General features: G+C 36.1%; 1 protein-coding gene across 1 annotated transcript in view; it reads left to right on the plus strand.

Annotated features, from left to right (window-relative positions):
* tenm3 (teneurin transmembrane protein 3) overlaps positions 1 to 18786 on the plus strand; it is an 813838-nt gene that overhangs the window by 352760 nt on the left and 442292 nt on the right. Inside the window, exon 4 of the mRNA XM_060925037.1 lies at positions 3820 to 3954. Coding sequence (XP_060781020.1) covers positions 3820 to 3954 — 135 coding nt within the window. The remainder of the gene's footprint in view (positions 1 to 3819; positions 3955 to 18786) is intronic.

An 18786-nucleotide genomic window follows, 5' to 3' on the forward strand; every position in this document is an offset into this window, starting at 1 on the left:
GGCGCTGTTTTTGGCCGACGCTTTTGCTCCAAAACGGGTTTTTGGTTAATAATTGCATGATGCTTTTCCTTCACACCACTACCTTGTGATAGTACGTTGCTGTTGTAGACACTTATTTTTCCTTCTCATAATCGCTCATGTACAGCATAGCGCCACCTACTGACATGGGAAAAACCAAAAAATTTATTCGTCAAAAATCTATATCTCTTCTTCTATTTACTCAATTGTCATCAAACTTCATACGCAAACTCTTCATAGCTCACCTGACATATACGCCAAATTTTGTGCACTTTCGCCACTGGGGGCACTATTTTTGGGCAAAAAATCCAATCTTTCCTCAAATTTGGTCAAACTTCACGGCCACCCTCTTACTACCTCCCATGTCATGTATACCACATTTTGGGAATTTTCGTCCATGGGGGGCGCTGTTTTTGGCCGACGCAATTGCTCCAAAACGGGTTTTTGGGAAATAATTCCATAATGCTTTTCCGTCACACCACTACCTTGTGATAGTACGTTGCTGTTGTAGGCACTTATTTCTCCAACTCATAATCGCTCATGTACAGCATTGCGCCATTTTTCCAACTCATCATCGCTCATGTACAGCATAGCGCCACCTACTGACATGGGAAAAACCAAAAAATTTATTCTTCAAAAATCGATATCTCATCTTCTATTCACTCAATTGTCATCAAACTTCATACGCAAACTCTTCATAGCTCACCTGACTTACACGCCAAATTTTGTGCACTTTCGCCACTGGGGGCGCTATTTTTGGGCAAAAAATCCAATCTTTCCTCAAATTTGGTCAAACTTCACGGCCACCCTCTTCCTACCTCCCATGTCATGTATACCACATTTTGGGAATTTTCGTCCATGGGGGGCGCTGTGTTTGGCCGACGCAGTTGCTCCAAAACGGGTTTTTGGTAAATAATTCCATAATGCTTTTCCTTCACACCACTACCTTGTGAAAGTACGTTGCTGTTGTAGACACTTATTTTTCCAACTCATAATCGCTCATGTACAGCATAGCGCCACCTACTGACATGGGAAAAACCAAAGAATTTATTCTTCATAAATCTATATCTCATCTTCTATTTACTCAATTGTCATCAAACTTCATACGCAAACTCTTCATAGCTCACCTGACATATACGCCAAATTTTGTGCACTTTCGCCCCTGGGGGTGCTGGTTATGGCAAAAATGATATTGCAGCTTCTGATTTGTCAATCTTGGCAAGCAAACTCTTCACAAGGCCCTTATTGGGGCGCTTGCCATGGTCGACAATGCACGAAATTTGGCTCCTTTTTCTTAGACTGCCACCGCTACTGAGAACCAGAGGCCCAGATCCAGGCCGGCCTCAGGGCCTCTATAGCGCCCCCCGAGCACCGTTCAGTGCGAGACCCTATTGTTGCCATGTGTCCATTTCTGTGGTTTGTCGCCATTGTGGGAGTAATGTCTCTTGCCGAAGAAGCTGTGGAAGGTGTTTCGCGGGGACGCATGCCCCCGGCCCCCTTGGCCGCTGGCGCGAGGGCCCGTCGAGGCCGCTTGCGGCTTTAATTATTTTTATTCCTATAAACTACAGCGTGCTTTAGGGATTTATAGCAAAATGATTTGAAAACAAAAGACAGACGATTCATGAAAACACTGAGTGGATTCAGGTCACCGTGTCAGATCCCGAAGGATTTCGCAGTGATTTCAAAATCAACATCACTCTTTAGGATTAAATTCCTACAACTCATCATTTCTATTCATTCATTTTTTACACGTTTTCTTTCTCTTTCAGCTTGTGGCTTTTCTTGTGAAAGATTTCTTGGCCTTTCTCTCGCTCTTTCACGGCTTCTTTCCTTTTCTTCCTCTGTCAAAACTCTCTTTCTCTTCCCGGGTTTGACTTCATCTTTCTCTCCTTGGTTCACTTGTTCTGACAGCTTTTTAAAGTTTGTATTCAAGTTTGTAAAAATGATTGTTGCGTTGTTTGAGTTGTTCTCGGTGGAAAAACCAGATAAATATGAAATTATCTGTAGACAAAAAGAAGTTATGTAGGCGCGCTCGCGCTTCTAGTTCCCGCCAAAATCAAGCAGCCAATCAGAATCGCGAGGGGCGGGGCCGGACGGACGGACACGGCTGGGATCCCTGTGTGTCCATGAAAAATCAACTCGAAGGGTTTCCATATTTTATTAAGTATGGAGCTCCGCTATAAAATAAATTCTTGCCCTGCTCCCACTGACTCGATGCCTGAGTTCTCTTGAGAACCTTTTAAAGATCCAACTCACATTCACTAACGAACTTTCTCAACATAATGAGCTGGACATAACGGGTTGTAGCCCTGACACACTGCCATCTAGAGGACAGGTCTATTCTACCCCGCATTAAATTAGATCTCAGACAGCAAAAACACTTCCTCATACACACCACTGCAGCCCTTAATCACTCAAGTCACTCCGATTGTTGCCATGGTGACAGTGAGTCAGACGCCAAGCATCTGACTTCATCCATTTTGGCACCTGACCACCTGCTCTTCTGTGGTGCAAAGCCGGAGGGTACCAATTTTTTTTTTCCGTTTCAGATACAGTACCGAAATCAGAGCTCTAATTTTCATCTTGTACCTTATACTGATCCTATCCTGATCCCATATTGAGCCAATTCTGACCCCATCCTCCTCTCATACTGATCCCATCTTGCTCCAATACTGATCCCATCCAGCTCCCATACTGATCCCATACTGATCCCATCCTGCTTCAATACTGATCTCATCCTACTCCAATACTGATCCCATCCAGCTCCCATACTGATCCCATACTAATCCCATCCTGCTTCAATACTGATCCCATCCTCCTCTCATACTGATCCCATACTGATCCCATCCTGCTTCAATACTGATCTCATCCTACTCCAATACTGATCCCATCATACTCCCATAAATATCCCATCCTGCTCCAATAATGATCCCATCCAGCTCCCATACTGATCCGATCCTGCTTCAATACTGATCCCATCCTACTCCAATACTGATCCCATCCAACTCCCTTACTGATCCCATCCATCTCTCATAATGATCCCATCCTGCTCCAATAATGATCCCATCCTGCTCCCATACTGCTCCCATCCTGCTCCCATACAGAGCCTATCCTGTTGCCATACTAATCCCATCCAACTCCCATACTGATCCCATCCTGTTGCCATACCAATCCTATCCTGCTCCCATACAAAGCCTTTTCTGTTCCCATACTGATCCTATCCGGCTCCCATATTGATCCCATTCTCTTCCCATACTGATCCCACTCAGCTGCCATAATGATCCCATCCTGGTCCCATATAGAGCCTATCCTGTTCCCATACTGATCCCATCCAGTTCCCATCTTGATCCCATCCTGCCACCATACAGCTCTCATACTGAACCAATTCTGATCCCATCCAGATCCCATACTGAACCAATAATGATCCCAGACTGATCCCATACTAATACCGATTTACCTTAAAGATGGGAGATTTAAACAACAACAAAAAAAAAGAGTTGCCTTTTCTCTCTCAAAGGGAACATATCTGGTTTAGACTGGCCTAATGTTAGAATGGGTTATGGTGTGTGTGTGTGTGTGTGTGTGTGTGTGTGTGTGTGTGTGTGTGTGTGCGTGTTTATTTATTTCTTCATTTTCTTGTCCATTTCCCCATTTCTTTCTCTCTCTTCACACGCTCCTCTTTCAGATTGGTTTGATTTATTGTGTTACACCTTTTACTTTTTTTTACGTTGGTGTTGATTTGCGTTTTGTGTGTGTGTGTGTGTGTGTGTGTGTGTGTGTATGGGTGGGTGTGTTCTGTAGGTTCTCCCATGCCATCCCCTCTCTGCAGTCCATCTGATCACTCACTCCATCCTCCACCCTGCAGCGCCGATTCCGAGTCGGACGACGAGCTCACACACACTCACTGCAGAGAGCACACACACACTGCAGCCCATGGTAAGGGTGAAGAGACATTCCTTCATCTCTCTCTCTCTCTCTCTCTCTCTCTCTCTCTCTCTCTCTCTCTTTTTCTCGCTTGGCTCCCTCAAGCCATCTTTCTATCAGTTTTAACCTCTTTGACCTATGAAGCCCTTTGATGCTGTTTGTTGAACAGGAGGAGGAGCTTAGTTGTCCATCAAAGGATGAGGCGTGGCTATAAACAAGAAGTAGTGATAGACATGAATCACACTTTCTGTACAGGTTGCAGTTTTACGTGATCAGTGCAGCATTAATAAATTGGAATAACAGTCATTAAAAGCTTCATATCTTTGTTCAACTTGACCACATGGTACGTTGTAGTGTGCATTTCCATAGTAACAGCTCATTTCCGAAGCCTGCTTTTGAATTGGTTTAAAGTGGAATGCGTGACCCAAATACTAATCAATAAAATAAGAGTCAGTGAACATTATGTTCTTAAGAAGCATAAAAACGACTCCTGAGAAACGGCTCCTTAGAAATGACTCCACAGAAACAATTCCTTAGAAACAACTCCATAGAAAAAAGTCCATGGATATGACTCCTTAGAAATGTCCATAAAAACGACTCCATAGAAATGACTCCTTAAATACAACTCTTTAGACACAATTCCTTAGAAGCGACTCCTTCTAAACAAATTACTCTGTAGAAAAAAACACCTCAATAAAAATGACTCCATTAAAATGCCTCCTTAGAAATGACGTAATAAAAATGACAAATTTCCAAAGCCAGCTTTCAGTTTTACTCTGGGCTTGTTTAAAGAGGAACATGTAAAAAAAATTGGATTGATTGATTGAAATAAAATAAAATAAAACAAAACAGTCCATGAACAAATCCAAAGAAAGCACCCCATAGAAATGCCTCCTTAGAAGTGACTCAGTAGAAAAGACTCGTTACCGAAGCAGACCTTTGAATTTTACTCTGATTTTGTTCAACGTATGATGCAAAAATAAATAAATGAAATTTTAAAAGTCTGTAAGAAGCAAAAATATGACTCCGTATAAACAACTCCAGAGAAACAACTCCACAGAAATGACTCAGTAGAATCAGCTCCATCATTGAGCCGAAAGATGTTCGTGTCCTTCGTCTTGGAAATGCATCGTTTCTATGGAAACAATCCCCACACCAATTTTGGAAGTTGTTAAAAAAGTTCAGCAGTTGGTTTTAAAGATAGCTTTGTGTCACATTCTAAGAAATTGGCAGTGCCGAAGATAAAGTCACTAAACTTGGAGAAAAAATTCGTCAACAATAAGGGTGGGGCTTTCTGGGACACAGGGTCCAAGTGCCCTCCAGTTTCACTCTTTTACACTCAGACTTCACGATTGACCAATCACTGCAGAGGTGGGTGGGGTTTGATTTCTCAACTGCAAAAAACAAACAAGAATTTTTTGCTGGGTTTGGAACGCTCTTTTCTTCGCTGCAAAAAATATCTGGGCAAGTGTACTTTGAAATATTTTATTAATTTTAATGTTGATTAGAAATAAACACTTGAAATAAGTAAAATCATAAAACCGATCAAACATGATGACGAGGTAAAATGAGTAAAATTGTCTACAACTAAGTAGAATAATATTATATTTATGTACCGTATTTATTGTTTTATTTATATTGTTACTTTAAGTATTAAAAATTACTGTATTCATTATTTTATAGTTCTTTTAAAATAGTCTCATGATGAGAAATACTTTATCAACATCTGCTTTCTTTTACTCTCTTGCTCTCTATCTATCTAAGTATCTATCCATCTCACACTCTGATTCACCCTATACACATCTATTTCCAGCTCAGTGATTCTCTCTCTCTCTCTCTCTCTCTCTCTCTCTTGCGTGCACTATCCATCAATTTTTCACTCTCTCACCTCTTTCCTCGAGCTACTCTCTGTCTTTCACTCTCTACATCTCTTAATCTCACTTCATCACTCTTATTCCATTTATAATCTCTCTCTCTCTCTCTCTCTCTCTCTCTCTCTCTCTCTCACACACACACACACACACACACACACACACACACACACACACAAATCTCTTTCTGCTGAAGGTCGTGAATTTAACAAAACCGTGGACATTTTTATGTTAAAATCTTCCTCTAACACATTTTCAGGGTTTTTACTTCCCATCTCTGGGCAGCGTTAAGCGCTCTGCTTTGTGTGTGTGTGTGTGTGTGTGTGTGTGTGTGTGTGTGTGTGTGTGTGTGTGTGTGTGTGTACTGGAATGAACGGAGGCAGAAAGTCTGGCAGCGTCTCTGATTGATACAACAACATTACTGTAACTACAGCGGGGTCCAAAAGTCTGAGTCCACTACCAGGAACTGGTTTTTATTCCATCAGGTATCAAACACTCAGATCAGATTTTACTCCACTGATCCTCATCGCTTCGCCATTCCAACATCTTCCTCACACACACACACACACACACACACACACACACACACACACACACACGCACGCAGAGTCACGTTTATTATCTCTAACAGCTGTGGAGATGTTTATTTTATTCAAACACTGGGAATTATTTTTGCGGTTGTGGTTGAGGATTAAATCCTGAAATTACACACATCCGTATCCACACCTCAGACTGACGATCTATTCAGACATTAACTGAGAGTGACACACACAGCGGGGGCGGAGTTTGCGTAAAACAAAGGTGTGTCTCAGTTACACATGATTCTGATTTTGAACAGTCGTCTTGTGTGAAATCGTCTCGAGTGAGGAGCAGCGTTAAGTCCAACACCACTGCACTGTCTCATACAAAATATCACGCTGTTAAGTTTTGGCTGTAAATACGCTTGAAACCACAAGGATACACCAATCGGTGATATTAAATATGTACGTTTGACACTGTTAATTAATTAAAATTAGAGTTCCTTTAAAATCCACTGAAGGCAGAAGCTGACTCAGAGACATCGCTTCTCTGAGGACTGAAATGTTATCAATAAAATGATAAGTGTAGGAAATGAGTGCTTGGTCAGCTTATCTTTCAAACTGCGGGCATGTTTTCTTTACACTAGAGTGTATCAAATTAACAAAAATGTTGGCATTAAATATGTTCTTAATTTGCACACATATTACAATTCAATAATCTTGATTTTGTATCTTGTGGCTTCAAAAAGTCATGTGCACAAGTAAAAGGGGAACAATATATATATATATATATATAAGTACCAGTTAAAGTGTGGACACATCTTCTAATTCAATGTTTTTCTTTATTTTTATAAATTAAAAGTCACTTCATAATAAATGGGCAAATTTATATAGCGCCATATGAATCACTCTATGGCACTTTACACTAATAATAATTGAAATTGACTGTGTACGATTAAATGGATTAAATATTATATATATATATTCCGCCTGCATAGTTTTCCCGCCATTTTGATTTTATTCTTATTCATCTTTCCTTGCAAATTTGGATATATATATATATAATATTTAATTCATTTAATTGTACACAGTCAATTTCAATTATTATTAGTGTAAAGTGCCATATATATATATATATATATATATATATATATATATATACATATATATGTATATATATATATATATATATATATATATATATATATATATATATATATATAAGTAAAATCATAATAAGTTATTCATGTCTTAAAGTAGTGATGGATGTCTTTTCTCTTTACTTAGTTGTTCAGTTCTTGACGTAATACGGATTACTGCAGTTGTGGTGTTGAATCGGGCTATTTATTTTTATTCTATCCACATTCACTGGATATGAGTGATCACGCACTCTGATTGGCTACTCTACTACTAGGCTGTTAGCTCATATACCATGAGTAGAGAAAACCATAATGGCAGAGCGTGCTACTGAACCAACAGAGGATGAAATAAAAACTCTACTCAAAAACAAACCCCCAAAAAATCCAAAAAAAGCAACAAAATATGGAATAAAATTATTTGATGGTAAGAACATATCTTTTTTATTTTTCAATAATAATAATAATAATAATAATAATAATAATAATTATTATTATTATTATTATTATTATTATTATTATTATTATTATCACATTTTTCACAAATTGCTCCTGTCATTTCGCCAGTTTGTCTACATTCTAAGCGGAAATGATTTTGTCAGACATTTTGTATAAAGTTTTTATTTATTGAATTTGGAAAAAATAAAAATAAAAAATGCTCTGTTTCTCAAAATCCAGTGAATGTGGACAGAATAATACACTTATTCCACTCAATCTCGGTGTCATGTGCTTCATCGGTTGTCGGCTCATGTACGACTCAATTTCATGGAATAACTGTTAAATAGTATTTTTTATTATTTACTGTTTGATTATTTCATACTCATTAAGAAGGTAAGAAACTTGTCCACTAATTACCTTTTGATGAAAGACCTGTTAATTGTAAAGCATTCCAGGTGACTCCCTCATGAAGCTGGTTAAGATAATGCCAATAGTGTGTAAAGCATCATCAAGGGAAGCTCTGGATACGCTGAAGAATTTGAAATGTCACACAGGTTTTGTTTTTTTAAACACTTTTTTTTGTTTTCCACATAATTCCATATGTTCCAGATGTTCTTTCATAGTTCTGATGTCTTCAGTTTTGTAGAAAATCGCCACAATACAGAAAAAGCTTATGAATGAGTAGAGTGGGGTGTACAAACATTTGACTGGTACTGTATAATAATATGATGTGCTGGATCAAGTGCTATTTTAAACAGTTCAGGGTCTGGAACTTTGGCAGGCTTCAGATTTGAGACTCAAACATTATTTAAATGTTTACATAATGTTTATTTATCAACGTTACTACAACTCCGTTAAGATGTTTTTTGTTTTTCTATAATCTTCTAAAAACTTTTAAAAAAGTTCTCACCTTAAACAGAAAACACCAACGTTAACATTTCTACAACTAAAAAAATATTTTCAGCTGCTTTGCTATAAACGTGATACAAAATCATCTCAGAGCATCCAGAAAACCTTTTCACCGAAAGTTCCAAGAGTTTCAAGCTTTCTCTGGACAATTTAGAGACTTTTGTCAATCAACATGGATAATATGTTCTTGTTTTACACATCAGTGTAATCTTGAAGTCAGTACCTTTACTTATTTCAAGTGTTTATTTCTGAAAAATAAACAGAAAATCCACAACTGTTGGAGCAGTGAGACTTCCGATCGACATTAAAACCAAAAAGCGACAGTTTCCTCACTAATTACTCTTTCAAAACATAAAAAATATACAAAATGAAGCCACGGACATGTTTATTTTCTATATAGTGACTCTATTTTCCTCCACAATTCTCACTGAATTGCATTTAAAAAGTGTGAAAAGTGTAAAAGTTTGTTTTCCTGTTAAAAACAAAAACGATTCTGAATCTTGATGCCAGAAAAGTGTCCAAAAGACATCACACGCTCTGTAATTCACGGGCCTGAAAATTCAAAGATTTTATTTAGAAAGAATCTTAATCTAACCTTAATCAAACATTATTTGCAAAGAGATATGGAGTTTGATTGCAAACTACAGAGCCATCCATAAGTATTGGCACCCCTTTTGAAGATGTTTGAAAAAAATCTACAGTTTGCTGAAGTCGCTTCATCTCACACTGAAAAAATGAGAAAAATCCGCTTTATATCACCTGCGTAACATTATAGTGAGTCTTTAATGCCATTTAACATTAGCTGTGATGATAACGTTAGCTGGTTGTGTGTTGTGATTGGACCACGGACTGTTGTGAAGATAGATGGAGTGAGATTGGAGAGAAACCAATTAACTAAACAAAAAACACTCACTTTTCAGATATAAACCATCATTTACCCCAACACACACACACACACACACACACACACACACACACACACACACACACACACTGCAAGTCTTCACCACATTCCTGTCGTCCTGCTGTGTGTCTGCTCTGAGAGCTTCAGTGCCTCCAGTCTGTCTGCATCAGCATCACAAGAGTGTAATGTACTGTGTGTGTGTGTGTGTGTGTGTGTGTGTGTGTGCGCGCGCACGCACATAATATCCTTCAATCCAGTATAGCAGTTGGTGCATCGATTTAAACTGAAAACATATGAGTCTGGATGCACATTAAAGGGAAACTCCAGTGTTTTTCATCTTAATGTCTATCCACTGCTTCTGTACTCTCTCTGTGTGTGTGTGTGTGTGTGTGTGTGTGTGTGTGTGTGTGTGTGTGTGTGTGTGTGTGTGTGTGTGGTGCAATCCAGAAAAACTTTGTATTCCAAACACCTTCATTATATAAGTGCAACTTTTTGAACTTCATCAGTACACGTTAAAAAAATACAACATCAACAGCAGTATATTTGAATTCTGGATTCTGATTGGTCAGAAGGTGTTGATTAGTTTCCTGTAACAGCATGACATTGCCGTTAGTAACCACACATACCTGTACCTTACATACACAATGGACAGGCTCAAGCAAAACTTCCGAAAAAAAAGTTTTCCTTTAATGCTGGTCTCACTAAACCCCACCTCTAAATAGAGCTTGACCAATCAGAGCTTAGCAACTGTAACTAAGCTTCTCTGAGAAGCATTTCCCACCAAAACTTCACCTTTAATGGATTAAATATTAAAAATTAAAAAAAAGCAATTTCCCACCCCCAAAATTTCCCACAGTGTCTTTTTAAGTCTTTTCAAGGGGATTAATTAGAATAATGTGTGCAGAAGGTCAAAGTGGGAAAAAAAATCAGTGCTGCAGGTTCATCATGTTCTTAAAAAAAACATCTCGAGCTGAAAACCTCATTAGAGACGCTGAAAGTGTGTCAGAAACCACGCCCTGTTCACTACATACTGCACTATTTTGAGAATGAACCCATTTTGTAGTTCAAAAGCATATCCTGAAGCAGGCAAAAATTCCCCACAATGCACTTTGCTGTCCAATTAACAGATCTCGGTAGAACCCTGCAACTTAATAATCACAGGGTTCGACTGAGAGCCTTTTTGGAAAGCTGAGAACATTTCATTATCCAGTGTTGTGTTATTAGGTCATAAAATACACGAGCCAATCACCTTCCAGTATGCATATAAATACTCCAGTTTACTAGGAAAAGGGGTGTGGCAGGTAGAGTTTGGAAATTTGCATATTTTGCATATTCATAGAGTACAGATGTATTGATGAGAGCACTTCTGTGTGTTGGCACTGGCACCTCTGCCTTTTTCTGCGTATTCAGATTTTTAATTAATTAATTTATTTGTTCATCTGTTGTAAGAGCGTTCTCCTTCTCAGAGGGGAGCGGAATGTTCAGAGTATCCCAGGAATACTGAGTCGGAATTCACCTTCGAAGGGATGACATGCTGTCGCTGATAGGCTGATTGACTGAATGATTTCTTATGCATTTTATTATTATTATTATTATTATTATTATTATTATTATTATTATTATTATTATAACTGAAACTACACACACACTGTATATAATGCAGCTCACGCACTCTGATTGGCTACTCTACTACTAGGAGATCGGCTCATATACCATGAGTAGAGAAAAAAAATGGCGGCGCGTGTTACTGAACCAACCGAGGACGAAATAAAAACTCTACTCGAAAACAAAACCTCAAAAAATACAAAAAAAAGCAACAAAATGTGGAATAAAAATATTTGATGGTAAGATTTTTTTTCAATGATGATTATTATCGCATTTTTCACAAATTGCTCCTGTCATTTTGCAGGTTTGTTTACATTCTAAGCATAAATTATTTTGTCAGACGTTTTGTCTCATCTCATTATCTGTAGCCGCTTTATCCTGTTCTACAGGGTCGCAGGCGAGCTGGAGCCTATCCCAGCTGACTACAGGCGAAAGGCGGGGTTCACCCTGGACAAGTTGCCAGGTCATCACAGGGCTGCACATAGACACAGACAACCATTCACACTCACATTCACACCTACGCTCAATTTAGAGTCACCAGTTAACCTAACCTGCATGTCTTTGGACTGTGGGGGAAACCGGAGCACCCGGAGGAAACCCACGCGGACACGGGGAGAACATGCAAACTCCGCACAGAAAGGCCCTCGCCGGCCACGGGGCTCGAACCCGGACCTTCTTGCTGTGAGACGACAGCGCTAACCACTACACCACCGTGCCGCCACTAGATGTTTTGTATCAAGTTTTTATTTGTCGAATTTGCAAAAAATAAAAATGCTGTTTCTCAAAATCCAGTGAATGTGGACAGAATAAAACAGTTATTCCACTCAATCTCATTGTATTGAATGGATTATAGACAAATTATAAGTTAGAATTATAGACAACTCGGTGCTACACGCCTCGTCACCTATCAGCTCATGTATGACTCGATTTTGTGGAATAACTATATAACTATATATAACTATATATATATATATATATATATATATATATATATATATGTTATTCCACAAAATCCTGAGGTTAACATTAGGGATAGATTGCGCGTTAGGAAAGAGGAATTTGATACACATCGTTTGTGTATGTGTGTGTGTATATGTTCGTGTGTGTGTGTTTCGAATCCAAACCAGATCTGTGTCGCTTTCCTCATAATGGAAGGAGCTTTTATCTAAAGTGGCTCCTTTTCTTAATAGCCGTGTGCAGTTATGGCTCCGAATCCAAACCCTGACCTTACCGGCAGCTTCCTCAACTCCACTTACACTTCATAAAGTGCTCTCCTCATACACATATACGTGTGTGTGTGTGTGTGTGTGTGTGCGTGTGTGTGTGTGTGTATTAAGTGTAGGTACCGGTATATGTGTATTCATATAGGTGTGTGTGTGTGTGTGTGTGTGTGCTATTGATTAACAATCGGGAAGCTGTACCAGCTCAGTGTTCCAAGTGATTGTCACCACTGAGAGAGAGAGAGAGAGAGAGAGAGAGAGAGAGAGAGAGAGAGGATTATTCTGGCTTTAATAGACTGAGTGGATCAGAGTACACACACACACACACACACACACACACACACACACACACACACACACACACACACAACTCCATAATAAACATACACACGGACTCACACACACTCGGGTAAAAACAGACAAAGAAAGAAAGAAAAAATAAATCAAAGATAAAAGAGACCATCAGCGCGCGTGCACACACACACACACACACACACACACACACACACACACACACACACACACACACACACACACATCATGTGGATGAGGTTATACTATGTGTAAACTGATCCTCGTATATATTTGACCTATTATGGCTACATAAGGTATAAATATTCAGTGTTTAATATAATATAATATAATATAATATAATATAATATAATATAATATAATATAATATAATATAATATAATAATAAAGCAGGTGTTTTGAATATAGCTACTTTTTCCAACTGTCATAAAAAGCCAAAAATAAAAATATATTAAATGCAAATATAAATAAAGGCTCATTTGAATATATTCTCATTTATTTATTTATTTATTTATTTAGTCATTGAAAGCTGATTGTAAAAATGTCACTCAAAGGAGTGTTTTGAATATCGCTTGGTTTATTTATTTCCTGTTCTCATAAAAACAATGAATAAAAATATATTTTTTGTATGAACAAATCCAAATTAATAATAATAATAATAATAATAATAATAATAATAATAATAATGAAAGGGCATGGTCTCTTTCCAGTTCTCATTCACAAAACCCTTAAAGCCTCATCACAATAAATCAATTAATATTTTTTAATAAATTAAGGAGGGTGTGTTTATTTTTCTGCGAATAAAAAGTCTTTGCAGCCCATCAGTACCGCAGCAGATCATCATCCTGATGCTCGTCTCTGTGTGGAGGTTAACGATCTTTTCCTTGAATTCAACATGAAAATTATTTTTTGTATTTCCTTCCTTTAGCTATTAAATATTATCTTTTTCTATAAATCATTTAAAAACTTTAGAATTGTTTTGCATACCAGCGCAGCAAATCCTGTGTTGTGAAAAAGGTTTAAATCACTGAGGTGTGTTATTTTTGATTTACTGCGCGTGAACAGTTCAAATTATTCACTCATTAATTATTTAAATTAATTAAGTACATTGTTTTACTTCCATGCAGCAGTTAATTTGATAGAATATTTCACAAGAAAGCGCCCGAAATTAGCAGCCTAAATATTGTGCTGTGGTGTAATTAATCAAGTCAGACTGTAATTAAACATTAATTAAACATTAATTATATATTAATTCAACATTACGTCTCCTGAAACTAAAAAGCATTGTTTCACTCACATTTGAATTTTTTATTTCTTCAAGCTTATTATCATCCTTATTTAGTTTTTTTTTTTATAAATTCAGTTGTTTTGCCATTTTTAACATCAACCTCAATCAAAAGGAATTAAAAAATGTTATTATTATTATTATTATTATTATTATTATTATTATTATTATTATTAAACCCATCACCACACATCTTTGGAGGATTATAAAGACTTTACTAGCAACATTTTTATGGCTTGATTAATAGATAGATATATAGATAGATAGATAGATAGATAGATAGATAGATAGATAGATAGATAGATAGATAGATAGATAGATAGATAGATAGATAAGAGAGGGCTGATTAAAATAGCATCATGTTCATGAATGTGGATTTCCTTAAATATCATTGAATGAATCCCAAAATCTAAATTATTTTTTGTTTTGTTTTGATTTTTCTTTTTTTGACCTCAGTCTGCAAGTTCAGAGGACGTTAAGGAGTTTTTTAGCGAAACACATATTAATTTAAATTTTTAAAAAACATTTAGATAGATGAATAAATGAATGAATGAATCAATCAATAAATAAATAAGGAAGATAGTATTGGTTAAAATAATCACCTCGTATACCAAAATGAATAAAGATTTTTGTTTACAGAATCTGTACAGATTATACAGATGTATATTTGTTTGTTTCTTTGTTTTTGTTTTTCTTTTGTTTTTGTTCGCCTGTCACCATCCAACATCGTCAGAGGACAATGACTTTACCAGCAAACTCGCAAGAGAAGACGAGAAAAAAGCAAAGGAAAGAAAATGAAGAGAGACGAAAAATAATTACAGTAAATAATATTGTTTAAATTAAAAATATATCTCATTTCATTATATACAGTACAGTGTTGTGCAAAAGTCTTAGCCTCCTATTTTTTCATACAAACTTTGTTATAGATTTCTATTTTATGACTTCTACATTATCGAGTCACAACATTACAAAAACATTGTAGAGTCCAAACGTTTATTTGCTTTTTCCAGCACAAAATTAAATGTTACAGAAAAAAAGGAGTTCGTATCTGAGCAGCATATTCCATAAGAGAGCACTTTCCAGATTAAAAAAAGAAAGCATAATAAAGGCTGCTGGGTTTTGGTGTAAAATGAAGAAGTGAGTGTGACAGTCAAAGTGTGCAGAAGAACTGTGGCTGGTTCTGTAAGATGCTCAGGAAAACCTACAGATCATTTCCGCATAAACCTGACCTCACTGGACCCGGGACGGATATATTTTTCAAAGCAAAGGACATTTTGTCTCACACCAAATATTGACTTTGTTTCATTTATTATGGCTCACTGATTACTGTTTATAGTATTTCTTTTAAATATTGAAACATTTAATTTCATTATTTTGAAGTCATTTTTGGTCGACAGCATTTCTTTACATGTGAGTAAGACTTTTGTACAGCACTGTACATCATTAACAGAAAAAAAAACAAGAATTTGGTGCACAAGTTTTAATTTATTTTGGGTTTTCTGAAATCAATGCACAGTCAAAAATGTACATACACCCACACTGGGCATGCATAAATTGTCTGGGGGCAGCCGTGGCCTGAATGTTAGAGAAGCAGCCTTGGGCCCAGAAGGTTGCCAGTTCGATTCCTGGGACCTGCAGGGAAAATGTGAGGGGATTTGAGTGAATGAACAGCATGTCCCCTTCCCTCTGTATCCTGATGAAAGATACATGACTAAAGACTTTACTCATAATGTAAATCTAATTTTATAAGAAAAACCAAAAAGTAATTATTGAATATTTATTAAATTCGCTCCATGTTCATGAATATGGATTTCTGAACCCGTCCCCTCCGCACGAGTCTTCAGAGGACAGGAGGGACGTCACGAGCAGCAGCAGGGTAAAGTTACAGTTTTATCGACTGTTAACATCACTTATAAAATAAGAAAAAAAAAGGAAATTAAAAAAAAGAAAATATGTTTAAAAAAACTTTTTTTTTCAAAATAATTTATGAAATTAACACTCTTTAAAAAATATTAAAAGTGTGTTTTCGCTGCTTTATCAGTGCGATGATTTCTGTTGATCAGATGAACGCCGAAGAAGTTGAGTTTTAGAATTTCTCCAACAACAGACTGGAGGAAGGAAATGAAACATGGCACAGTACAGAGAGATTTAAGGAAGCCCAGGGACTTGTCTGCTGAGAGTGATTACTTCTTGGCACACACACACACACACACACACACACACACACCTCGATCGCTTTTGTCAAACTCACTGAGCATGAAAGTAGCAATTTTACAGCACAGGAGCTACAGTAACGTTTACTGGAGCTGCACAAGGCACCCTGCGCGTACACACACACACACACACACACACACACACACACACACACACACACTGCTACAGCTTTCACACACACTTCCATTTTTCTTACAATTTTTACTTTTTTTCCATGCTAAATCTTTCCTTCAAGGACAGTGAGTTAGACGGAGCAATGATCCGTACTGCACTACACACTGAAACAGGAAGTGCACCATCTGTCTCTCTCTCGCTCTCTCTCTCTATCAAACACACACACACACACACACACACACACACAGCTGGTGTGTTAGAAGTGGTTAAAATCTGTTTCAGGGGCAGAGTGAGTGTCTGTAGCTTTCATCACAACTTTAAACACTTAAACACTTATTTTTATTGTTTACGATAAAATGTTTCACTCTCACTTGTGAAAAGTTCGACAGGTTTTTCACGATATCACTTTGTCTCTATTATCAGAGCAGCATTTCGGGTCTTACTGCGTTTTTCATTTTAATTACATTCATTTAGCTCAAGCAATAATGTGACCCTTCATGGCACTTTTACATTTCTGTCGGTATTAAAAAGCTACAAAATAATTTTAGCATGAGGTTTTGAATGAAATGTTTCGAATATAACATTTCTGAAGTGAGGTTTCTTGCATGATAGTTTTAACATCAAAATTTTAATTAATTCTAGATTTCTATTATTGTGATATTTTGTCAAATCCATAATGTAACATTTCATAACAGCATTTCTCATATAACATTTACATTTACTGTATAACGTAGCGTTTAAAATTTAACATTTTTAACGCTGCATTCAAAATGTAACGTTTATAACTTAACATTCAAAATGTAACATTTATAGCGTAACCCTCAAATTGTAACATTCATAATACAGCATTCAAAATATAACATTTATAACACAATATTCAAAATGTAACATTTATAATGTCACATTCAAAATGTAACATTTATAATGTAACATTAAAATTGTAACATTTATAATCTAACATTGAAAATGTAACAGTTGTAACATAGCATTCAAAATGTAACATTTATAATGCAGCATTCAAAATTTAATATTTATAATGCGGGCATTCAAGATGTAACATTTATAACATAACATTCAAAATGTAACATTTATAACATCGCTTTCAAAATGTAATATTTGTAACGTAACATTCAAAGTGTAACATTTACAGCGTAGCATTCAAAATGTAACATTTATAATGTAATGTTCGAAATGTAACATTTGTAACGTACCATTCACAATGTCACATTTATAAAACAGCATTCAAAATGTCACGTTTAAAACTTAACCCTCAAATTGTAACATTTATAATGCAGCATTCAAAATATAACATTTATAACACAACGTTAAAATGTAACATTTTAACACAGCATTCAAAATGTAACATTTATAACATAACATTCAAAATGTAACATTTATAACATCGCTTTCAAAATGCAATATTTGTAACGTAACATTCAAAGTGTAACATATACAGTGTAGCATTCAAAATGTAACATTTATAATGTAATCTTCGAAATGTAACATTTGTAATGTAACATTCACAATGTCACATTTATAAAACAGCATTCAAAATGTCACGTTTAAAACTTAACCCTCAAATTGTAACATTTATAATGCAGCATTCAAAATGTAACATTTATAACACAACATTAAAATGTAACATTTAAACACAGCACTCAAAATGTAACATTTATAACAGTATTCAAAATGTAACATTTATAACACAGTGTTCAAAATGTAACAATATGTAGCATTCAAAATGCAACATTTATAACACAGGATTCAAAACTTAACATTTAAAATGTAACATTCAAAATGTAGCATTTATTACGCAGCATTTAAAATGTAACATTTATAACGTAACATTCGAAATGTAACATTTATAACATAACATTCAAAATGTAACATTTATAATGCTACATTCAAAATGTAACATTTATTATATAGCATTCAAAATGTAACATTTATAACCTACCATTCTAAATGTAACATGTATAACGTAGCATTAAAAATGTAGCACTTATAACATGGCATTAAAATGTAGCATTTATAACATAGCATTCAAAGTGTACCAGTTATAATGTAGCATTCTAAATGTATCATTTATGATGTAACATTCAAAATGTAACATTTGTAACATAGCCTTCAGAATGTAACATTTATAATGCAGCATTCAAAATGTAACATTTAAAATGTAGGATTCAAAATGTAACAGTTACAATGTTGCATTCAAAATGTAACATTTATAACATAGCATTCAAAATGTAACATTTATAACATAGCATTCAAAATGTAACACTTATAACATACCATTCTAAATGTAACATTTACAACAT

The sequence above is a fragment of the Neoarius graeffei genome, chromosome 7 (genome assembly GCF_027579695.1).
Source record: "Neoarius graeffei isolate fNeoGra1 chromosome 7, fNeoGra1.pri, whole genome shotgun sequence".
NCBI lineage: Eukaryota > Metazoa > Chordata > Actinopteri > Siluriformes > Ariidae > Neoarius > Neoarius graeffei.